The sequence below is a fragment of the Octopus sinensis genome, linkage group LG10, assembly GCF_006345805.1.
Source record: "Octopus sinensis linkage group LG10, ASM634580v1, whole genome shotgun sequence".
Lineage (NCBI taxonomy): Eukaryota > Metazoa > Mollusca > Cephalopoda > Octopoda > Octopodidae > Octopus > Octopus sinensis.
The window spans coordinates 50,066,491-50,085,416 of record NC_043006.1 but is presented as its reverse complement, the minus strand read 5'-3'; the positions used below and the strand labels follow the sequence as shown (position 1 = coordinate 50,085,416).

The 18,926-nt window shown below is 39.1% G+C and overlaps 2 protein-coding genes across 3 annotated transcripts; both read left to right on the top strand.

Annotated features, from left to right (window-relative positions):
* The first annotated feature begins 338 nt into the window (after window positions 1-338).
* LOC115216784 (aminoacyl tRNA synthase complex-interacting multifunctional protein 1-like) lies at window positions 339-1,499 on the top strand. The gene has a single exon (XM_029786355.2). The coding sequence runs from the start codon at window positions 453-455 to the stop codon at window positions 1,326-1,328; it is 876 nt and encodes a 291-aa protein (XP_029642215.1). The 5' UTR covers window positions 339-452; the 3' UTR covers window positions 1,329-1,499.
* A 2,688-nt stretch (window positions 1,500-4,187) lies between these two features.
* Window positions 4,188-6,266, top strand: LOC115216205 (aminoacyl tRNA synthase complex-interacting multifunctional protein 1-like). Of its 2 annotated transcripts, XM_036506639.1 has the most exons (3): window positions 4,191-5,362; window positions 5,631-5,640; window positions 5,706-6,265. In XM_036506639.1, the coding sequence occupies exons 1-3, from the start codon at window positions 4,961-4,963 to the stop codon at window positions 5,942-5,944; spliced, it is 651 nt and encodes a 216-aa protein (XP_036362532.1). In that variant the 5' UTR covers window positions 4,191-4,960; the 3' UTR covers window positions 5,945-6,265. The 2 variants fall into 2 exon arrangements, with proteins under 2 accessions (XP_036362533.1, XP_036362532.1); XM_036506640.1 differs by lacking the exon at window positions 5,631-5,640 and having other exon boundaries at window positions 4,188-5,372; window positions 5,709-6,266.
* The last annotated feature ends 12,660 nt before the right edge of the window (window positions 6,267-18,926 follow it).

Sequence of the window (18,926 nt, the reverse complement as noted above, 5' to 3'; positions counted from 1 at the left end):
CACCGGTACTTCACTGGAAACTTATTTTACCGGTCCCGGAATAATCTTTTCAGCTATAGGAACAAGGCTTGTAATTCTGGGGGAGTGGGCCAGTCGATCACATACGATCCTAGTGCTCGACTAGTACTTATTTTAACGATCTCAAGAGGATGAAAGGTAAAGTCGACCTCGGTGGCACTTGAACTCAGAACGTAAAACCGGAATGAATGCCCCCAAGCATTTTGTTTGTAAGAACATAAGAACGACTTCTTTGATAGAGGGATAATGAAAGGACAAATCTGAGATGAGATAATTTCATATCAGGGGAGTTAACTCTAAATTTTAACCCAGGAAGCTTTCTTGTAAAAGAGATATGAAAGTATAACGATAATTAATCTGTTGTCTGATGCAACGTGCGATCTATTCTACAACAAAGATCTGAAAAAGTATATAAAAGGTAAAAAATCAGAAGGATGACATCTGAATCTGCGATCCGGCACCTAAGTCAACGGGCCACTCTTGCCGAAGAAATCCTGGCTAAGTTGAAACACCAACTAGAAGACGTGAAACGTGTAGCAATGAAAAATATTGTGAAAAAAGAAGAAGAACGAATCCGTCGGGAAAATGAACGACTGAAAATCGAGGTGGGTGACTACAAAAAGAAGTTAATGCTCGCCGAAATCGGTAATGGGATAAGACAGATACCTATTCCGAACAAAAGGAATTTAGATCAAATTACTACAGACCAGAGAGTTTCACCAACGAAAGAACTCGAAGTTAAAAAAGTGAAAGCTGCTCCTAAGCCTGCTACCCCTAAGGCTGCTGCTCCCGTTAATTCCGACAACAAGACTTCTGAGGTGGATGTATCCAAATTACATATCCGGGTAGGATTTGTTAAGTCTGCACAAAAGCACCCTGATGCTGACAAGATGTACGTTGAAGAAGTCGATATGGGAGAAGAGAAACCACGAACTGTAGTTTCCGGTCTCGTTGGTGCCGTTCCGTTGTCGGATATTGAGGGCCATTTGTGTGTTTTCTTAAGTAACCTGAAACCTGCTAAGCTGCGTGGTGTCTTATCTGAAGGAATGATTCTTGGTGCCAACAACGGAGACAAAGTTGAACTGTTGAGACCACCACCAGGAAGTGTTCCGGGTGACCGTGTCGTGTGTGCCAAATACCCCGGCGAACCGGAACGCGTCATCACTCCTAAAAACAAAATTTGGGACTTCGTTAAACCAGACGTAAAAACCAACAACAGCTGCGTTGCTACCTATAAAGGTGAACCACTTATAATCGAGGGCAAAGGACAGGTGACAGTACCATCAGTATCTGACAGTCAGATTTGTTAATCAGAACTTTTACAGCAGGAGAAAATGTTTGTGAAACCAGATTGAAAGTTTTTTACTTTTCCATCCCTCCTTCCTTCCTTATGACTTTTTTAAACTGTTTTTTTTTTCTTCTCACTCTAACTTTTCAGTATCAACATACAAGTATTAATAAATACGGAATTATTATGGTAATTATGTGTTTATTTTTGCTTGAGGGCTAAGTGTAGAAATATGTCAACTGTAAATTGCTATAGTTATATTTCATGTAATTATTGACAGTGAACAAAAAATGAAAGCAAATTAAATATACATTTGAAAGATATAAAGGAATTTATTTTCCCCACCCCATTAAAATATTTCTTACGATCATTGAATTGTCTGTAAAAATGTGTATTTTCGTACAAATATTATTGTTTAACCCGAAGTTGGCTGTTCTGTTGCAGACAGATCAAAGCCATTCCAGCCATGACCATCCACTTTTATTTTCAGCAATAATGTACCCCAGACACTATTATCCAACATGTCTCTTTTAAGATGCAGGGGATGGTTCGAAGGAGATTAGCTGCTTTTCTAACGAGCTTAGTTGCAACGTAGTCTCCTTTGTTAGTTTGTTCATACAGTAGTTTTAAAATATAAAACAGCTGTAGTAAGAATCGAGAGGTGAACGGGCAGTACTATACAATACACATTCCATCGATTTACACTTATCATGGGACGCTCACTTTCTTTAAATACTGTTATCGAATGCCTTGGTCCATTATAGACTTTCGTTTTAAAATAAAATTGTAAAACTTAACAGAAGTAAAAGGATTAGCGAAAATACATTCACGAGTGCCAAATTTATTTGTCCATCCTTACACATGCAGAATGTTGCGAATAAGACATCGCGCTTGGTACACTTGATTGAACATATTTTCGTTAATCGTATTTATTCTATAAATTATATTTTAAAATATCTTAACAATATAGGCGCAGGAGTGGCTGTGTGGTAAGTAGCTTGCTAACCAACCACATGGTTCCGGGTTCAGTCCCACTGCGTGGCATCTTGGGCAAGTGTCTTCTGCTATAGTCCCGGGCCGACCAATGCCTTGTGAGTAGATTTGGTAGATGGAAACTGAAAGAAGCCTGTCGTATATATGTATATACGAGGGGCGTTCAATAAGTAATGCCCCTGACCTACTTCCCATAGCAGTAGAGCAACGAAACTTGGCACAGTTATTAGTCTTCTTCTACATAGGAACCACCCAGAGTTACGCATTTCTCCCATCGTTTGATGCAGCACTGGAGAAGACCCCCAGCTTGGTCCTCCAACCACGACGTGACTTTAGAAATCAAGGCTGCATCATCTGTGAAATGCTTTCCTTTCAAAAACAACTTCATGGCTGGGAAAAGGTGAAAATCAGAGGGTGCAAGGTCAGGAGCATGGGGGGGAGTTCATAGCAGCACGCCTGTGCTTCTGATCTGGCGAGATGCGAGTTGTGGACCAGAGCGTTGTCCTGCAGGAGGAGGATGACTTTGCTGATCTTGCCCCACCTCTTGATTTTGATAGCTTCTCTTAATTTCCTCAAAAGTGAAGCATAATAGGCTCCTGTAATTGTGGTACCCTTTGCCAGGAAATCTGTCATCACTACTCCGTCCTGGTCCCAGAAGACTGTGAGCATGACCTTGCCAGCGGAGGGCTGCACCCTTGCCTTCTTTGGAGGTGAGTCACGGTGCTTCCACTGCATTGACTGGGCTTTGGTCTCTGAATCATAGTGATGGACCCAGGTTTCATCCTGTGTAATCAGTCTTTTGAAAAATTTTGACTCATCTTCTTGGCACATCTCCAAATTCATCCTCGAGCACTCGACGCGTTCTTGCTTCTGGAAAGGTGTGAGCAACCTGGGAATCCATCTGGCAGACACCTTTTGCATATGCAAATGGTCATAAATGATAGTTTTCACAGACCTGGTACTAATCTTGACCTTGTGGGCTATTTGGCGAATAGTTATGCATCGATCTTCCAAAATGGCATCCTCAACTTGACGGACAGATACCTCATCAATGGCAGAAGTGGGGTGACCAGATCTGGGAGCTGTTTCCACAGAGTTCCGACCATGTTTGAATTCACGATGCCAGCGTTTTACAAGGTCATATGATGGGGCATCATCACCATAAGTTACTTTCATTTCATCAAAAGTCTCCTGTGGTGTGCGTCCTTTCAAATACAAAAACCGGATCACTGCTCGACACTCAACAGGCTCCATTTCACACTTGACTCAGTTCAAACACCTGTAAATCAGAAACCACAATTAGCTCAGAGCTGTAATTTGCCATTTAATCTATAGAGATATCAATAATTGCGCATGCAAAATCGAACAACTGCAAGTGGGTCAGAGGCATTACTTATTGAACGTCCCTCGTATATATGTGTGTGTTTGTGTGTCTGTGTTTGTCCCCCTAGCATTGCTTGACAACCGATGCTGGTGTGTTTACGTCCCCGTCACTTAGCGGTTCAGCAAAAGAGACCGATAGAATAAGTACTGGGCTTACAAAGAATAAGTCCCGGTGTCGATTTGCTCGACTAAAGGCGGTGCTCTAGCATGGCCACAGTCAAATGACTGAAACAAGTAAAAGAGAAGTAAAAGGATTAGCGAAAATACATTCACAAGTCCATTCTTACACATGCAGAATGTTGCGAATAAGACATCGCGCTTGGTACATTTGATTGAACATATTTTCGTTAATCGTATTTATTCTATAAATTATATTTAAAAATATCTTAACAGTATCGTTTATGTAAATGTTTGTAGTTTGGAACACGAAAATAGATTATTTAGTTATAGTACATACAAATCGGTCAAGTGTATTCCTCTATTTTAAATTATAATTTAATTGATATATTCCCTGTGTATTTTCAACTCCATTTCTTCTATTCCTTCCTTTGTTTGGATTAATAACAATTGATTATATATATAATTACAAAGTCCACTCTGTAACATGTTATGAAGGACATCCAGCTGTAAGAACCCTGCCAAAACAGAGTGACACTGGTTGCAGTTTTCTGCCTAATGAAAAACAAATATACACATATACATCATCATTTAACGTCCGTTTTTCATGCTGGTTTGGGTTGGGCAGTTTCAACCCATACTAGCATGGAAAACGGGCGTTAAATGATGATGTGTGTGTTTCATTCAGAATGAGCTGGAGCAAGATCAGATTATTCAATGTCCATATTGTGCCACTTGTGCATGTATGAGCTGGACTGGTTTAGTTACTGATGTCTGGGAAAATGGCAATCACAGATAGGTAACATACTAGATTTGTGGTTTCAATTCTCTAGCGTACAGACAAGATTTGATGTTGAGACTAGAGTCACGATATTTTGGCCTGCTAGAAATAGTAACTAAATCTTCTAGATATACCTGAAGTAAAAAAATGTGATGGTCATGGCTGTAACATTTCTGAGGATAAGTCTGCTCTGTCAGAATTAAAATTGGGGCTAAACAACAACTTGGATAGACAATGAGAGCATCTATGCAACTTCATTTTCGGCAGTAAAATAGTTAACTATTTCAGTGTATTACTTCACACCCGGAATAACAACATTCAATTGTTTTTAATTTTTTAACACGTTTATCTTCTAAGCAATAACATTTTTTACCAAAACGATGACAGCACAACATGCCGAGGAAATACTAACTAATTTAAAACAGCAGTTAGAAGTGAAACATACAGCAATGAAAAATATGAACAAAGAAGAAAAACGAATTTGTCGGGAAAATGAACGATTAAAAAGAGAGGTGGATGAGTACAAAAAGAAGTTACTGCTCGCTGAAATCGGTAATGGGATAAAGCAGATACCTCTTCTGAACAAAAGAAATTTAGATCAAAAATCTTCAGACCAGAGAGTTTCACCAACGAAAGAAATCGAAGTTAAAAATGTGAAAGCTGCTCCTAAGCCTGTTGTTCCTATTAACACCAACAACAAGATCTCCGATGTGGACTTATCAAAGTTAAATATTCGGGTAGGATTTGTCAAATCTGCTAAAAAGCACCCTGATGCTGACACAATCATCATCGTCGTTTAACGTCCGTTTTCCATGCAGCATGGGAAGCCAGGAGGCTGCACCAGGCTCCAGTCTGATCTGGCAGTGTTTCTACAGTTGGATGCCCTTCCTGACGCCAACCACTCCGTGAGTGTAGTGGGTGCTTTTTATGTGCCACCAGCACGGAAGCCAGTCAAGGCGGCACTGGCATCGGCCACATTCAGATGGTGCATTTTACATGCCACCGGCACAGGTATCACAACTACAATTTCCATTTGATTTTTTGATGTTGATGTACTTGACTCAATAGGTTTCCTCAAGCACAGTGTGTGTATATATATATATATATCATCGTCATCATCATCATTTTCAACTGATATGGGAGAGGAGAAACCACGAAACATGTTATCCAGTTTGGTCGGTTCCCTTGCATTGTTCGAAATTGAGGGTCGCATGGGTGTTTTCCTATGTAACCTGAAACCTGCTAAGCTGCGTGGTATCTTATCTGAAGGAATGATTCTTGAAGCCAACGGGAGAGACAAAGTGGAACTGTTGAAACCACCGCAAGGTAGTGTTCCGGGAGACTGTGTCATGTGTGCTAAGTAACCTGGTGAACTGGAATGCCTCATCAATTAAAAAAACAAAATTTGGGACTTCGTCAAACCTCATATGAAACCTAACAACAACTGCGTTACTACGTATAAAGGTGAACCACTTATAATCGTAGACAAAGGACAAGTAACGGTACCATCACTTGCAAACAAACAGCTATGTTGAATATAAACATGACGAACTTGAACAGAAGTTTGAGAAAACTGATGGAGGTTATTAAGATTTTGGTCTCCTCCACCCTCATACTAAACATTGGAGATTACAATTAAGCAAAATAAATTTTTTCACAAATTTAGCTTTGAAGCAAGGTTCATTTTGAATCCCCCTCTCACCACTTTCTTTTTTTACAGAAAATTCTTAACTATTACCCAAATTAAAGTTGTAGGTATTAACCCTTTTTGTTACTGTATTTATTTTTGAAAAAAGAAGTCTAAAATGCAAAAATTATGGAAATGAGGCAAAATATTTTGAATTTTTTTTCCCAGATTCCTAATCTCTAAAGTTTGAAAATTACAAATCATTCAAAATTTTTGATAAACTGATTAATTACTAACTCTGGCTGTCTTTTCCTTAATGGTATGCAAATTTTAGAGAATGCTTGACTTTTGCAATTGTCTACCCTTCTCATCTGGAGTTGATACCAGATACTTCAAAGCAATTAGTTTATCTACTCTCTAGAATTGGCGATAATTTCAGTACATCAAGAATTTATCTTCTCTCTTATTTAACATACCCCTATTCATTTTTATTGTTCAAATACATGCTTCTTGCCACTGTATTGCAAATTATCTTGGCCATAAATGTGTTCTCACTTCCTCTTTCTTCTTTGCATATGTCTATATGCCTTGTTTGCTGAACTAAGGCAGGACAATTGCTGTGCTGATGACACCTATTGAGTAAGAAAAATGTACCTACAGCTATTCCCTTGTCTTCAGACAATCAGACTGTCTTTTCTTTAATTGCATGTAAATTTTGGAGAATACTTAACTTTTGCATGTGTCTCCCTTTTCCCATTTGGTGTTGATACCAACTGCCATCAAGTGATTGATCTAGCCTCCTCGGAAGAGGATATAATTCAATAATCAAAACTTTACATCATATATATATATTCCATGGAGACAAGTTACCAATGTCCAATGTGACAGGCTTGATGATTGGTAAGAATTTATCAGCATGAAACCAATGGTAGACTCATTAAATCACAAATAAAGAATATTGATGTATCAATGAAGTGTTCAGCCCCCATTCTCACTATTCGATATCTGCATATATATATATATATAGGCTTAGGAGTGGCTGTGTGGTAAGTAGCTTGCTTACCCGCACATGTGCGTTGCTGTTGCTTCTTACAGAGAACCGAGGTGGATGTGAGTGTGTTGGCTCTGTCCAATATTGAACTGAAGAAAAAAGAACAACATCAGCATAAGGCCGTTTTTCTTTCTTTTTGGAACTGCTTTTGCGTTGCTTTTGAATTTTATTTTTTATTCATTTTTTGGACTGACTTGTTTATTTCTTTTTGGACTTCTCGTTAATTTATTTGGACTTTCTTTCTTCTTTTTAACATGGCAAATATAAAAAGTGCCTTAGAGTGGGAGATTGTCCCACCTAAGCAATGGATTAAAAACCTTGAGAGGAGGACGGTGGTACTACGCACCTATTCTAGGTCGCGTAACACCATCACCCTCTTCGACAAGGGTATTATTAATAAAGAGCTGGCAAAATGTTTGCCAGCCAAAAATTATTATGTAACCAGGGGTGTCAAATACGCCACGGTGTGGCTGCTTCTTGACACCCCTGAGGAAGCTTGCACTGTAGCAGGCCAGCCCCTGAAATGGGAGGAGATTTTGTTTCTTCCCACATATCGTGGAAAGAAGGTGATAAGGGCCTGGGTATGTGGTCTGCTCCCGGGCACCAAAGTGAAGTGGATTGCAGATGCCATCCGACGTGGCCTGGGGGATAGTGGGCCTAGGCTCTTAAATATAGAGATAAAACCTGCGGTCGAATGGGAGGGTGCAAAGGTGACTTTGAGCCTATGGACCCCAGTGGCCGCGGGTGAAATGACTTTCCCCGACTTTTTGAAAATGGGTGGCTCAAGGTAACCTTTGATACTTGAGGGTCACCCCACCACCAAGTGTCACTCGTGCCTGTAGTCAGGCCACGGGGCGTGGTTAGGTTCTGGAGCAGGGAAAAGGGAAGATGCTCTCCACTCTCCCATTGCAGGGAGAAACGGAGGAAGTCATCGAGGCGTTGGCTTCAATGAAAAGAAAGAGAAAGGTGAGCAATGGTGGTTGCTCACCAGTTAAAGTGCAGCTTGTGGGAGAGGAGGAGGACCTCCTGGGTGTGCCGATAGAGTCCCTGACTTCCGTAACTGCAAAAAGAAAAAGGGGAAGGAAGAGAAACAAGAGACGGTCGGCAGATGTTGTTGTGCCGCCAACTGAACCCGAGGCTCCTCTGGTGGAAAGTGTGCCACCGGAACGAGAAGCTCTGTTAGTGGGGATTGTGCCACTGACAAAAGGTTGAGGTCCCTCCCCATGAGGAAGAGGTGGAACTTTTCATTTTCTACCTCAAGGGAGGGCCTGTTGAGATGTATTTGGATAGTCTTCTAGACCGAGAATAATACAACTCGGTCTGTATAGACGGTCCATGTTGGCCTCCCCAGGTGGCTGCAGAGGTCGTCATCCAAGAAGAACTAATTGAGGTCAGGAGGAGCTGCAATAATGAAGATTTTGTGTCCCTCCGTCCGGGCCTGCCAATGCAGGCTTTCCTGCAGGCGGCAGGAAACTTACTTGGGGGCCCGGACAAGGAAGATGAATGAAAAACGAATTTTTGTTTTTGGAATTTTTATACTTGTATCTAATTACTGTATATTAATTTTCCTTGAATTTTAAATTGAACAGTGTTTTCGGGGGGTTATCGGTCAACGGGCGCCAGTGCCCCTCCCATTTTTATTCATTTTTATCGTTATCATCCTTATCACATTAATGGCCTTGTCCAGCCTGCAGCTACTTATCTGTGTACAGCTTTCATGGCCAATTTGATGAATAAAAGTAGCTTGCTTACGAACCACAGGGTTCAGTCCCATTGCGTGGCACCTTGGGCAAGTATCTTCTACTATAGCCTCGGGCTGACCAAGTGAGTGGATTTGGTAGACGGAAACTGAAAGAAGTCCGTCGTATATATCTCTCTATATATAAACGGCAGTTTGTCTGTCTGTGTGTCTGTTAGGTTGTACCCTCACCCTGACCACGGCTTTCAACCGATTCTGATGAAACTTGACACACACATAGCCCAATGTCATAATTCAAAACTAACGCAGCGAAAATTTTGAAAAGTTCCCCCAGTTCTGAAAAAAAATCGATAAATTCGACATGGGTCGAGAATCTAAGCTTTTTATATTCAACACATTTTCTACAGACTGTCTAGGGGACGCAACTCGACCTTTTTAACTCTCGGAACACGTGGGGTAAGTATCCCAAAATGTATAAAAATGTACAAAAACGGCAAAAAAGCGGGCAGCAATGTGAGTGACAACAACGAAAAAGTCAAAAGTGACCAAACTGAACAAACGAATGGAAAAAGTTTTTTGATGCACACGACAAAAGCGGTTTATAATAAACCAAGAGTTTGCAAGTAGCGTCCGAGGACCATTTAAGGTAAAACGTTTGGGGTGGTAGTTATAAAGAAAGTGTAAACAAAAAAAGTATTCGAATAACTCGCGGCTGCAGCAGCTATTAGCAGAGAAGCTTGGATTTGGTCATCCAACCATTCATCGATACCTGTGCTAAAAAAAAAAAAATGACCATCTTTTGTTCCAAGACAATAGGTATTCTACCATCAGGATAATGCTTGGCCACATACAGTGAGGATGACATTCCAAGGGCTGGAGCAGTTTGAATGTTGGGGGTAAAGTAATTTCTTCCTGGTATGAATTGGTTGGGTTGAATTATCGATTGCTGTTTGATAGTTATTTGGGAGTGAAGAGAAGACATTGCAACCTACACATGCGCCTTCGTTCCCTAGAGGGAAAGGACTAGATTGGGATTAGTCGTTGCCTACTAGGGGCTCTTACATACCCGGGCAACGCCGGGCTATGCTGCTAGTATATATATACACGTATGTGTTTGTATATGTTTGTGTGTCTGTGTTTGTCCCCCCAACATCACTTGACAACCAATGCTGGTGTGTTTATGTCCCCTTAACTTAGCGGTTCAGCAAAAAAGACTGATAGAATAAGTACTAAGCTTACAAAGAATAAGTCCTGGGGGTTGATTTGCTCGACTAAATGCAGTGCTCCAGCATGGCCACAGTCAAATGACTGAAACAAGTAAAAGAGTAAAAGATATATACACACACACACATATATATGCATATATACATATATAAACAAAAATGAACTAAGAGAAATACCTCAAAGTGGCCAGTGGCTTGTATTTGAAAATCATAGAGAAATACTTGCATGTTAAATTGTTTACAGCAAAAATTCTTGATTCATTAGAATTATTTCCACCTCTAGATGATGTATCATAATTGCCAAACAACAGTTATAACCAGCTCCATTTGAGAAGGGGAGATAATCTTAAGATTCAAGAATTTCTCCAAAATTGACATGTCTTAAAGGAAAGGGACAGACTTATTGTCTGAAGATAAGAGGGTAGTTGTTGACCCGTGTTACTGGCTCAGTAGCCTTCACCTGCACAGTGATTGTCCAACTGCATTTCCAGTTGTGAAAGGACTTAGACTTATACAAAACAGAGAAAAAAAACAGTAATGCTCGACAGATATATACATTTACATACACACATGCTCTCTCTCTCTCTCTATATATATACATATATATATATATATATATAATTTTACCTTGTACTTATTCTTAGTACAAGTTTTGAAGAGTGCAGTTCGATTTTAACTGTTACTTTTTCAAATCTATCATGGAAGTGATAAAGGAGCATATTCAGTATATTTTGCTTTATGAGTTCAATAAAGGCAACAATGCAGTATATGGGGATCGGACAATAAGCGTAAACCAGTGTTGATGGTGGTTCCAGAAATTTCAAGCTGGAAACTACAGTCAAAAAGATGAGCCTTTTCTTCAGCAAGACACCTGTCCCGATTCCTCTATCACATCCTGGAAGATCTGTAGAGCTCGAAGAGGACATCCTTCAAACCCTGGTGGAACAAAATCCCATCATAATTGTTGAGCGACTAGCAGAGAAGCTTGGATTTGGTCATCCAACCATTCATCGATACCTGTGCTAAAAAAAAAAAAGACCATCTTTTGTTCCAAGACAATAGGTATTCTACCATCAGGATAATGCTTGGCCACATACAGTGAGGATGACATTCCAAGGGCTGGAGCAGTTTGAATGGGAAACAATGCCCCACTCACAATATTTGTCGGACATTGCCTAATTTGATTATCATTTATTCCGCAGTCTTCAAAATCATTTGGATGGTAAAAAATATGAATTCTCTAGACAAGGTCAGAACAGTACAGGACGAGTATTTTTCATCACAGACAAGTGAATTTTGGAAGAGGGGCCTTGGAAGTCTACCAAATAGATGGAAGAGCATTGAAGAAAATGAAGGAGTATATTTTAGATTAAAAGGAACTTTGTTTATCTTAATTTTTAAAAATAAAAGAAGTATAAAAAAAAACGTATTATTTATGGGATGACCCAATATATACACACACATATACACACACATATAATATTATACATTATTAGCATCATTCACTAGCTCTTCTTCCATGCTGATTTTATTGGGAAAATGTCTACTGTGGCATGATTTTTGCAGCTAGATGCCCTTCCCAATTCCAACCTCTTTACAGAGTGCAAAAGGTACTTTTTTTGTGGCACCAGTGCTAGTGAGGTCCCCAAGTACTTGCAAGACCCCCTCAACTAAGTGAAGTATAGTATAGTAAGATGTGATAGAGGAATAGGGACAGGTGTCTTGCTGAAGAGGTAAATATTTGGGTTTTCCATCTGAGAAGAGAGAGAGAGAGAGAGAGAGAGATGCCAAGGGTGTATCCAAGAAGTTCAATGTTAATATGAGAGAGAGAATAGAGACAAAGGAACAGAACAAGTGGGTAGGTAGGAACAGAACAGGTGGGTGTTCTAGAGTGTAAAAGGTGTGTGATAGAGATGGAAACTGAGGTGAATCCTATGAATATCAGTTTGGGGGAATAGAAGTGAAGGAAATAGGAGTGGGGCAGGGAGGAGGATGAGATAAGGGCAGTAGTAGGGGTATAATGTAAAGTGTATGATAAAAGCTTTAATTTCCAGCACATGAGCGAGTAAGGGAAGGCTTAGATGGATGGGTCTTCAGGCACAGCATATCATCGTTTATCTTATTCTTTGTCATCCTTTCCATGAGGCTCAATATTTTGGGATTCGTCTTCACAACTTCATCTCATGTCCTCCTTGTTCACCCTCTTACTCTTTTACTTGTTTCAGTCATGTGACTGTGGCCATGCTGGAGCACCACCTTAAGTCGATTAAATCGATACCCAGGCTTATTATTCTTTGTAAGCCCAGTACTTATTCTATCGGTCTCTCTTGCCGAACGCAAACACACCAGCATCGGTTGTCAAGCGATGTTGGGGGGACAAATACAGACACACAAACATATACACACACATGCATATATATACGACAGACTTCTTTCAGTTTCTGTCTACCAAATCCACTCACAAGGCTTTGGTCAGCCCGAGGCTATAGTAGGAGACACTTGCCCAAAGTGTCACGCAGTGGGACTGAACCAGGAACCATGTGGTTGGTAAGCAAGCTACTTACCACACAGCCACTCCTATGCCATAAGTTCCATCTACACTTTGCAATTGGCACTTTATATAGGTGCCCTCATCCATCTGCATCAAATGACTCTATCAGTTCAGTCTTATCTTTTGCTCACTACATCTGATTCCTCGTAGCCATGCTGGGGCACCATGTTCATGAATTTTTAGGTTTAATGAATCATCCCCAGTACATTTTTTTTGAAGCCTGATATTTTTTCTATCAGTCTCTTTTGTTTAACTGCTAAGTTACAGGAATGTAAACACATCAACACTGGTCATCAAGTGATTGTCAGACACAGAGACACACACAAAGACACACACTTACACACACACACTCACTCACATATGACGGGCTTCTTTCAGTTTCTGTCTACCAAATCCACTCAAAAGGCTTTGGTTGGCCTTAGGTTATAGTAGAAGACTGTTGCAAAGGTGCCATGCAGTAGAACTGAACCCAAAACCATGTGGTTGGGAAGCAAGTTTCTTACTGCACAGCCAATCTTGTGCCTATGCCAGTTTTTTCTCTCAACACACTTGATGTAAACACATCAACACTGGTCATCAAGTGATTGTCAGACACAAAGACACACACACACACATGATAGAGTCATCTGATGCATATGGCTGAGAGCACCTATATAACAAAGTGCCAATTGCTAAGTATGGATGGAGCCTGTGGAAAAGTGTGAACTTGGAGGTCATGAGATGAAGTAGAGAAGACGGACCTCAAAATTGTACTTTGTTGTTTATGAACACTGACAATGCACATCCAGCTGAAGATGCTACCTTTATTTCTTTTAAGCCTTTGCATGTCCTCTACATTCATGACCCAAGTTTGACAATCATGAAACATGGCTGTTTGTATATAAACATCATACAATATGCCTTTAGCTTTGAGAGATAGGCCTTTCATTAGCAACAGAAGTAACAATTCTCAGAACCTTCTCCAGCCAGTTCCTATTCGGGCAGCTATTCTTATTTCTTTATTGCCCACAAGGGGCTAAACACAGAGGGGACAGACAAACGGATTAAGTCGTTCTTATTGACCCCAGTGCATAACTGGTACTTATTTAATCAACCCTGAAAGGATGAAAGGCAACGTTGACCTTGGCGGAATTTGAACTCAGAATGTAACAGCAGACGAAATGCTGCTAAACATTTCGCCCAGCGTGCTAACGTTTCTGCCAGCTCGCCAGCTCACAGCTATTCTTGCAGCACATTTTGCTCCACTGCTAATTAGGTATATTTATGTATATATGAACTTTAGGTTAGTTAAAATATATTCATGGCATATTTCAACTTCTAACAACAAATTCACTGCAGTTACATTGGAAGAACAAATTCTCTCTTATGATAAAAGGTGCAAAAAGACTATATCTGCCCAGTGCTTCCCCACTATTTGATTCCCATTTCCTGCTCTTTAACCCTCCTCAATGGAAAATACTGAAGAGAGGTAACCCTGGGCTGATTCAAAGCTGTAGCTTTAACTAAAAACAGTCAACAGTGACTGAGTTGCACTAATCTTATTTCTTTACTGCCCACAAGGGGCTACACACAGAGGGGACAAACAAGGACAGACAAACGGATTAAATCGATTATATCGGCGCCAGTGTGTAACTGGTACTTATTTAATCGACTTCGAAAGGATGAAAGGCAAAGTCGACCTTGGCAGAATTTGAACTCAGAACGTAGCAGTAGATGAATTACCGCTAAACATTTTGCCTGGCGTGCTAACGTTTCTGCCAGCTCAGTTCTGCCTTTGACTCAGTTGCACTTTGATTGAGTTGCACTAATCTGTCACCTGGTTGGGATAAATATAGCAGAATCAGTGCCAAGCTGCGATTAGGAACAAGGTAAACTGAGATAGCATTGTTTTGGAAACGTATGCCTAGAAGAACTCTGGCAACTGCAGATGGAGAATCACAAGCAAGCTGTAAAGCATCAAGACTGTATCATTGTGTTGGGTTGCTCTAATATCACAGAAACACAGAGTTACAAGTTACTGACCATTGGTAAAAAGGACTTTTAAAGGTATGACATAGTTACCTGTGATCTATTGTGCTAATGAAAAGGTGTTGGATACCAAATGACATTATGTTGGATTGATTTGAAAATCATTTTGTTCTCGAAGCAAAAGCTCGCAGTGATTCTTGCCCTGAATCACAACTGTAGGATAATGGTTATTTTAGTCCCCCACATCCTAAAGCAGAATTCTTGGTAAAAGCAATGCTTTTGGCATTTACCTACAATCTTATAACATATCATTAACCCAACTCCAAGATAATGGCATACTATGTCTAAATATTGCTCCTATTTTATGAGACATCTGCTGCAAGCAGTTAATTTTGTCAGGCTAGTATCTGAGTTTCTCAAAGAATTTAATGTAAAAAAATATGGGGTACTGTATTGCCAATGCCTGAAGTCTGTAGAAATATCCGCTTAAATGCTTAAATCCACTCTAGATGGAGATAGTGGAAATGACTTCATAGGATTTAAAGATTCAAAGAAAAATGTTACACACATCAAATGTTTTTGAAGCAGTAAATATTGGTTTTAAATTTTGGCACAAAGCCAGTAATTTCAAGGGAGAGAGCGTAAGTTGATTACATCAACCCTAGTTCATGACTGGTACTTATTTTACTGACCCCAAAAGGATGAAAGGCAAAGTCAAATTTAGTGGAATTTGAACTCAGATGAAATGCTGCAAAATATTTTGACTGGTGTGTTAATGATTTTGCCAGCTTACTGGCAGCCTTTGAGGCAATAAATATTTGTTTCAATTTCAGAAAGGAGGATAAATCAATAACATTGATCTCAGTGTTCAACTGATACTTATTTTATTAACCTTGAAAAGATGAAAGGCAAAGTTGACCTTGGCTGAGTTTGAAAGAATGTAAGAATGGATGAAATACTGCAAAGCATTTTGCCCAGTGTGCTAACAATTCAGCCTGCTTGCCACCTCATTTGAAGCAATAAAGTGTCCCCCTGGTGAACTGTTGTGGTTCAGCGTTTAATTGTACTTGGAACATTCAATAATACAGAGAATGCAAATTAATCATGATGATGAAGCATACATTGAGAACAAATGATATAAACAGTGCTTATTCCATATATGCTCTGTATATCATTACCAGAAGTATAGCTGAGTACACAGAGGCAATGACAAATTACCAAGACCTTTGGCATTATGCTGTGCTTGAGAAAGACCCATCAAGCTAAGTGAAATTGTAGTCATGGCAGATACTGGCATCACGTAAATGGCACTCATGCCAAAGGCATGTAAAAGCACCCATTATACTCTTGGAGTGGTTGGCATTACGAAAGGCATCCAACTGTAGAAACCATGCCAAATCAGACTAGAGTATGGTACAGCCTTCCAGCTAGCCAGCGCTGGTCAAACTGTCCAACCTATGCCAACATGGACAACAGATGTGGAGCTGTATACTAATAGTAGTCATGCATTGAACTGTACACACAAAATGTGTGTCTGTGCATACCATGCCAGCAAGGAAGCGGATATTAAGTCATGATGATATTATAAGTGAGTGTATAAATATATATATATATATATATATATATACACAGCAATAAGAAAATGGAGGAGATCAAGAGGTGGTTTCATCAACTTTTAGACATGATATTATGTCCATTTATTTATCTTTTTAAAAATAGCATTTTAACAATATATATACATATATAGCATAATATGCTTTACGTATACAATATATAAAAATACCAGTAATTATTAAAATATATAATGTAAAAACACTTGTGTATTAATAATTGGGTTTTCTACAAGCAGTATATTGCATAGATATTATACATTGGTTATAATCTATCTATATATATAATTTAAAAATAGGATAAAATCTTTATAAGAACTTATCAAGTAGTTAGCGTGAAAAGCCTCACAAGAGGAAAAAACCATAAAATTTTCTCTTAAATATAGTTATTTATATTATATATAGAGGGCATTACTACACATAAATGCCACACGCTAGGAGGGACTCTTGGGGCATTTATGTATAGTAATGCCCTCTATATAATATATATATATATATGTATATATATATATATATAGAGAGAGAGAAATTAGGGGGTGCTGAAAAGTTCCTGGCTTTAAGGGTGTTGCGAAAGGCCTGGTTGGAGGTCCAAACTTCCGAATTCTTTTAAAGGGCTTAGAAAAACTGAATGACCGCTGTAATAAGTGTGTGAACTTGGGAGGGAAGTACGTTGAATAGAATCATAATTAACTGATCTTCCAGTATTCTCTTTTACCCAAAGACAGGAACTTTTCAGCATAGCCATACAATTGGAGAATGTAGCAGTATCAACGACATGACCGCAGAATAACAACACAAGTTATGGTGGGCCGGACCCGTTTAATTGCTGAGTGACATCAAAGAGATCAGAAAATGGCAATGCGTACAGTGGTATATAACAACATCCGATGGTCTCTACAGGTGATATATATAAGTGTGTGTGTGCGCGCGCGCGGTTGTATGTTCTATAATAATAATTATAATGAAATTATTGTATACAGTGCTCAGGTGCACTCAAAATTTTAAAGTTTTCATTGGGCGATGTTTCGTCTTTACATGACTATTACGGTATTAAAAACGAAACATGGGCTTTTAATTTTCATGGTCCACGGCAACATTTCGACATAAACCAAACATCACTATTCAATGTATCTTTTAATCTGTACGACAGCAGTTCTCTACGAAGAGGGTGCGAAGAAAAATTCTTTTGCTTTTTAAAAATCTGATAAAATGTAAAAATGTTCTATACTATATTTATTGTAAAGAATGGCCGAGGAATATTTCTTCAATTGTTTCTTATTCTTATATAACTGGAAAAGTGTTCTTTACATGAAGAAATTGCTGACTACGGTGGTTGCTTTGAAATCGCAGAATATAGACAAAGTTTGGCTGCTATCTTTAGCAATTTGGGAGACTGTCAATTCCGTTGACAGTATCGCCTTTGCACGAAATATTACGGGTATTTTGATTAGCTGATAGGATATTGCTTCGTGATGTTTGTTAAAGTCATTGTAATTGGTCGGTTTGTGACACGTCATAAGACAACTATATAAGCACAAATTTCATCGTCTCAGTCTCTTACACTACTACTGTTGTACATGTGTTTGCTTCGATAATTTCTTTTTCTCTTGGCTGTCACCACGTGCTGGTCTTCACTTACATTTTAATTATAACTTTTTCTTTTCAGTGAATGAAGAGTGATGGTTTGTATGTATATTTATACCATAGTTTTATTTCTCTTCCTAGTTAAGTCGATCCCGTAGCATTTCTGTTTTCTTGACTTCGCTATTGCAGTTTTATATCTCTTAAGGATGTTTTTATTTGTCGATTTTCTTATATAGATATGTCCCATAATTTAGCTCATAAAGTCCGACCAAAATTGACGGTGATGACTACAAAATTCTTTCCCCGTCTTATCGATATATGAAGACATTACATGTCTTTTCAAGCCAATTTTTTTGTCTGAGACAATTTTGGAAGACTTTGAGCTTATGTTTGGTTTTACAGTGTAGATTCGATCTTGAATATATTTAAAGTCATTCACGTTCAGCTTGTTATACTTTCCCATCGGTTCTTTTTAAAACTTGTGTAGGATTTTGATCAGACAATGACTTAGCAATCTCTTGAGGTCCTTTTGTTTTGGTCCCCCACCCAATAGGAAAAGGAACTTTCTGTAATTAATATTAGTTTTGTACTATCTTAGTGTTTCTATTCTTTTTTTCATGGATTTTGTCTATCCAAAATTGACGGTGATGACTACAAAATTCTTTCCCCGTCTTATCGATATATGAAGACATACCTTGTCTTTACAAGCCAATTTTTTTGTCTGAGACAATTTTGGAAGACTAATTAAGCGTATCCTCTTTGGTTTTACAGGTCAGTTTGTTACAACTTTCCGTGGGATCTTGATCAGGCGATGACTTCAATATATTTTAATACTTGTAAATCCGTGCCCCTCTTACAACACGTGCATTTCCCCCGATATTCTGTTCGAGGATGTGGCTTTTCCTTTGATTCTCTAGCATTGTACAGAAGTGTACTCGATTGTCTCGTTTCTTAATAGTTTTTTTTTACAGAAAACAGTCGTTTTTATTTCACGTCTCATCGATATATGAAGACAACCGTCTTTCAATTCATT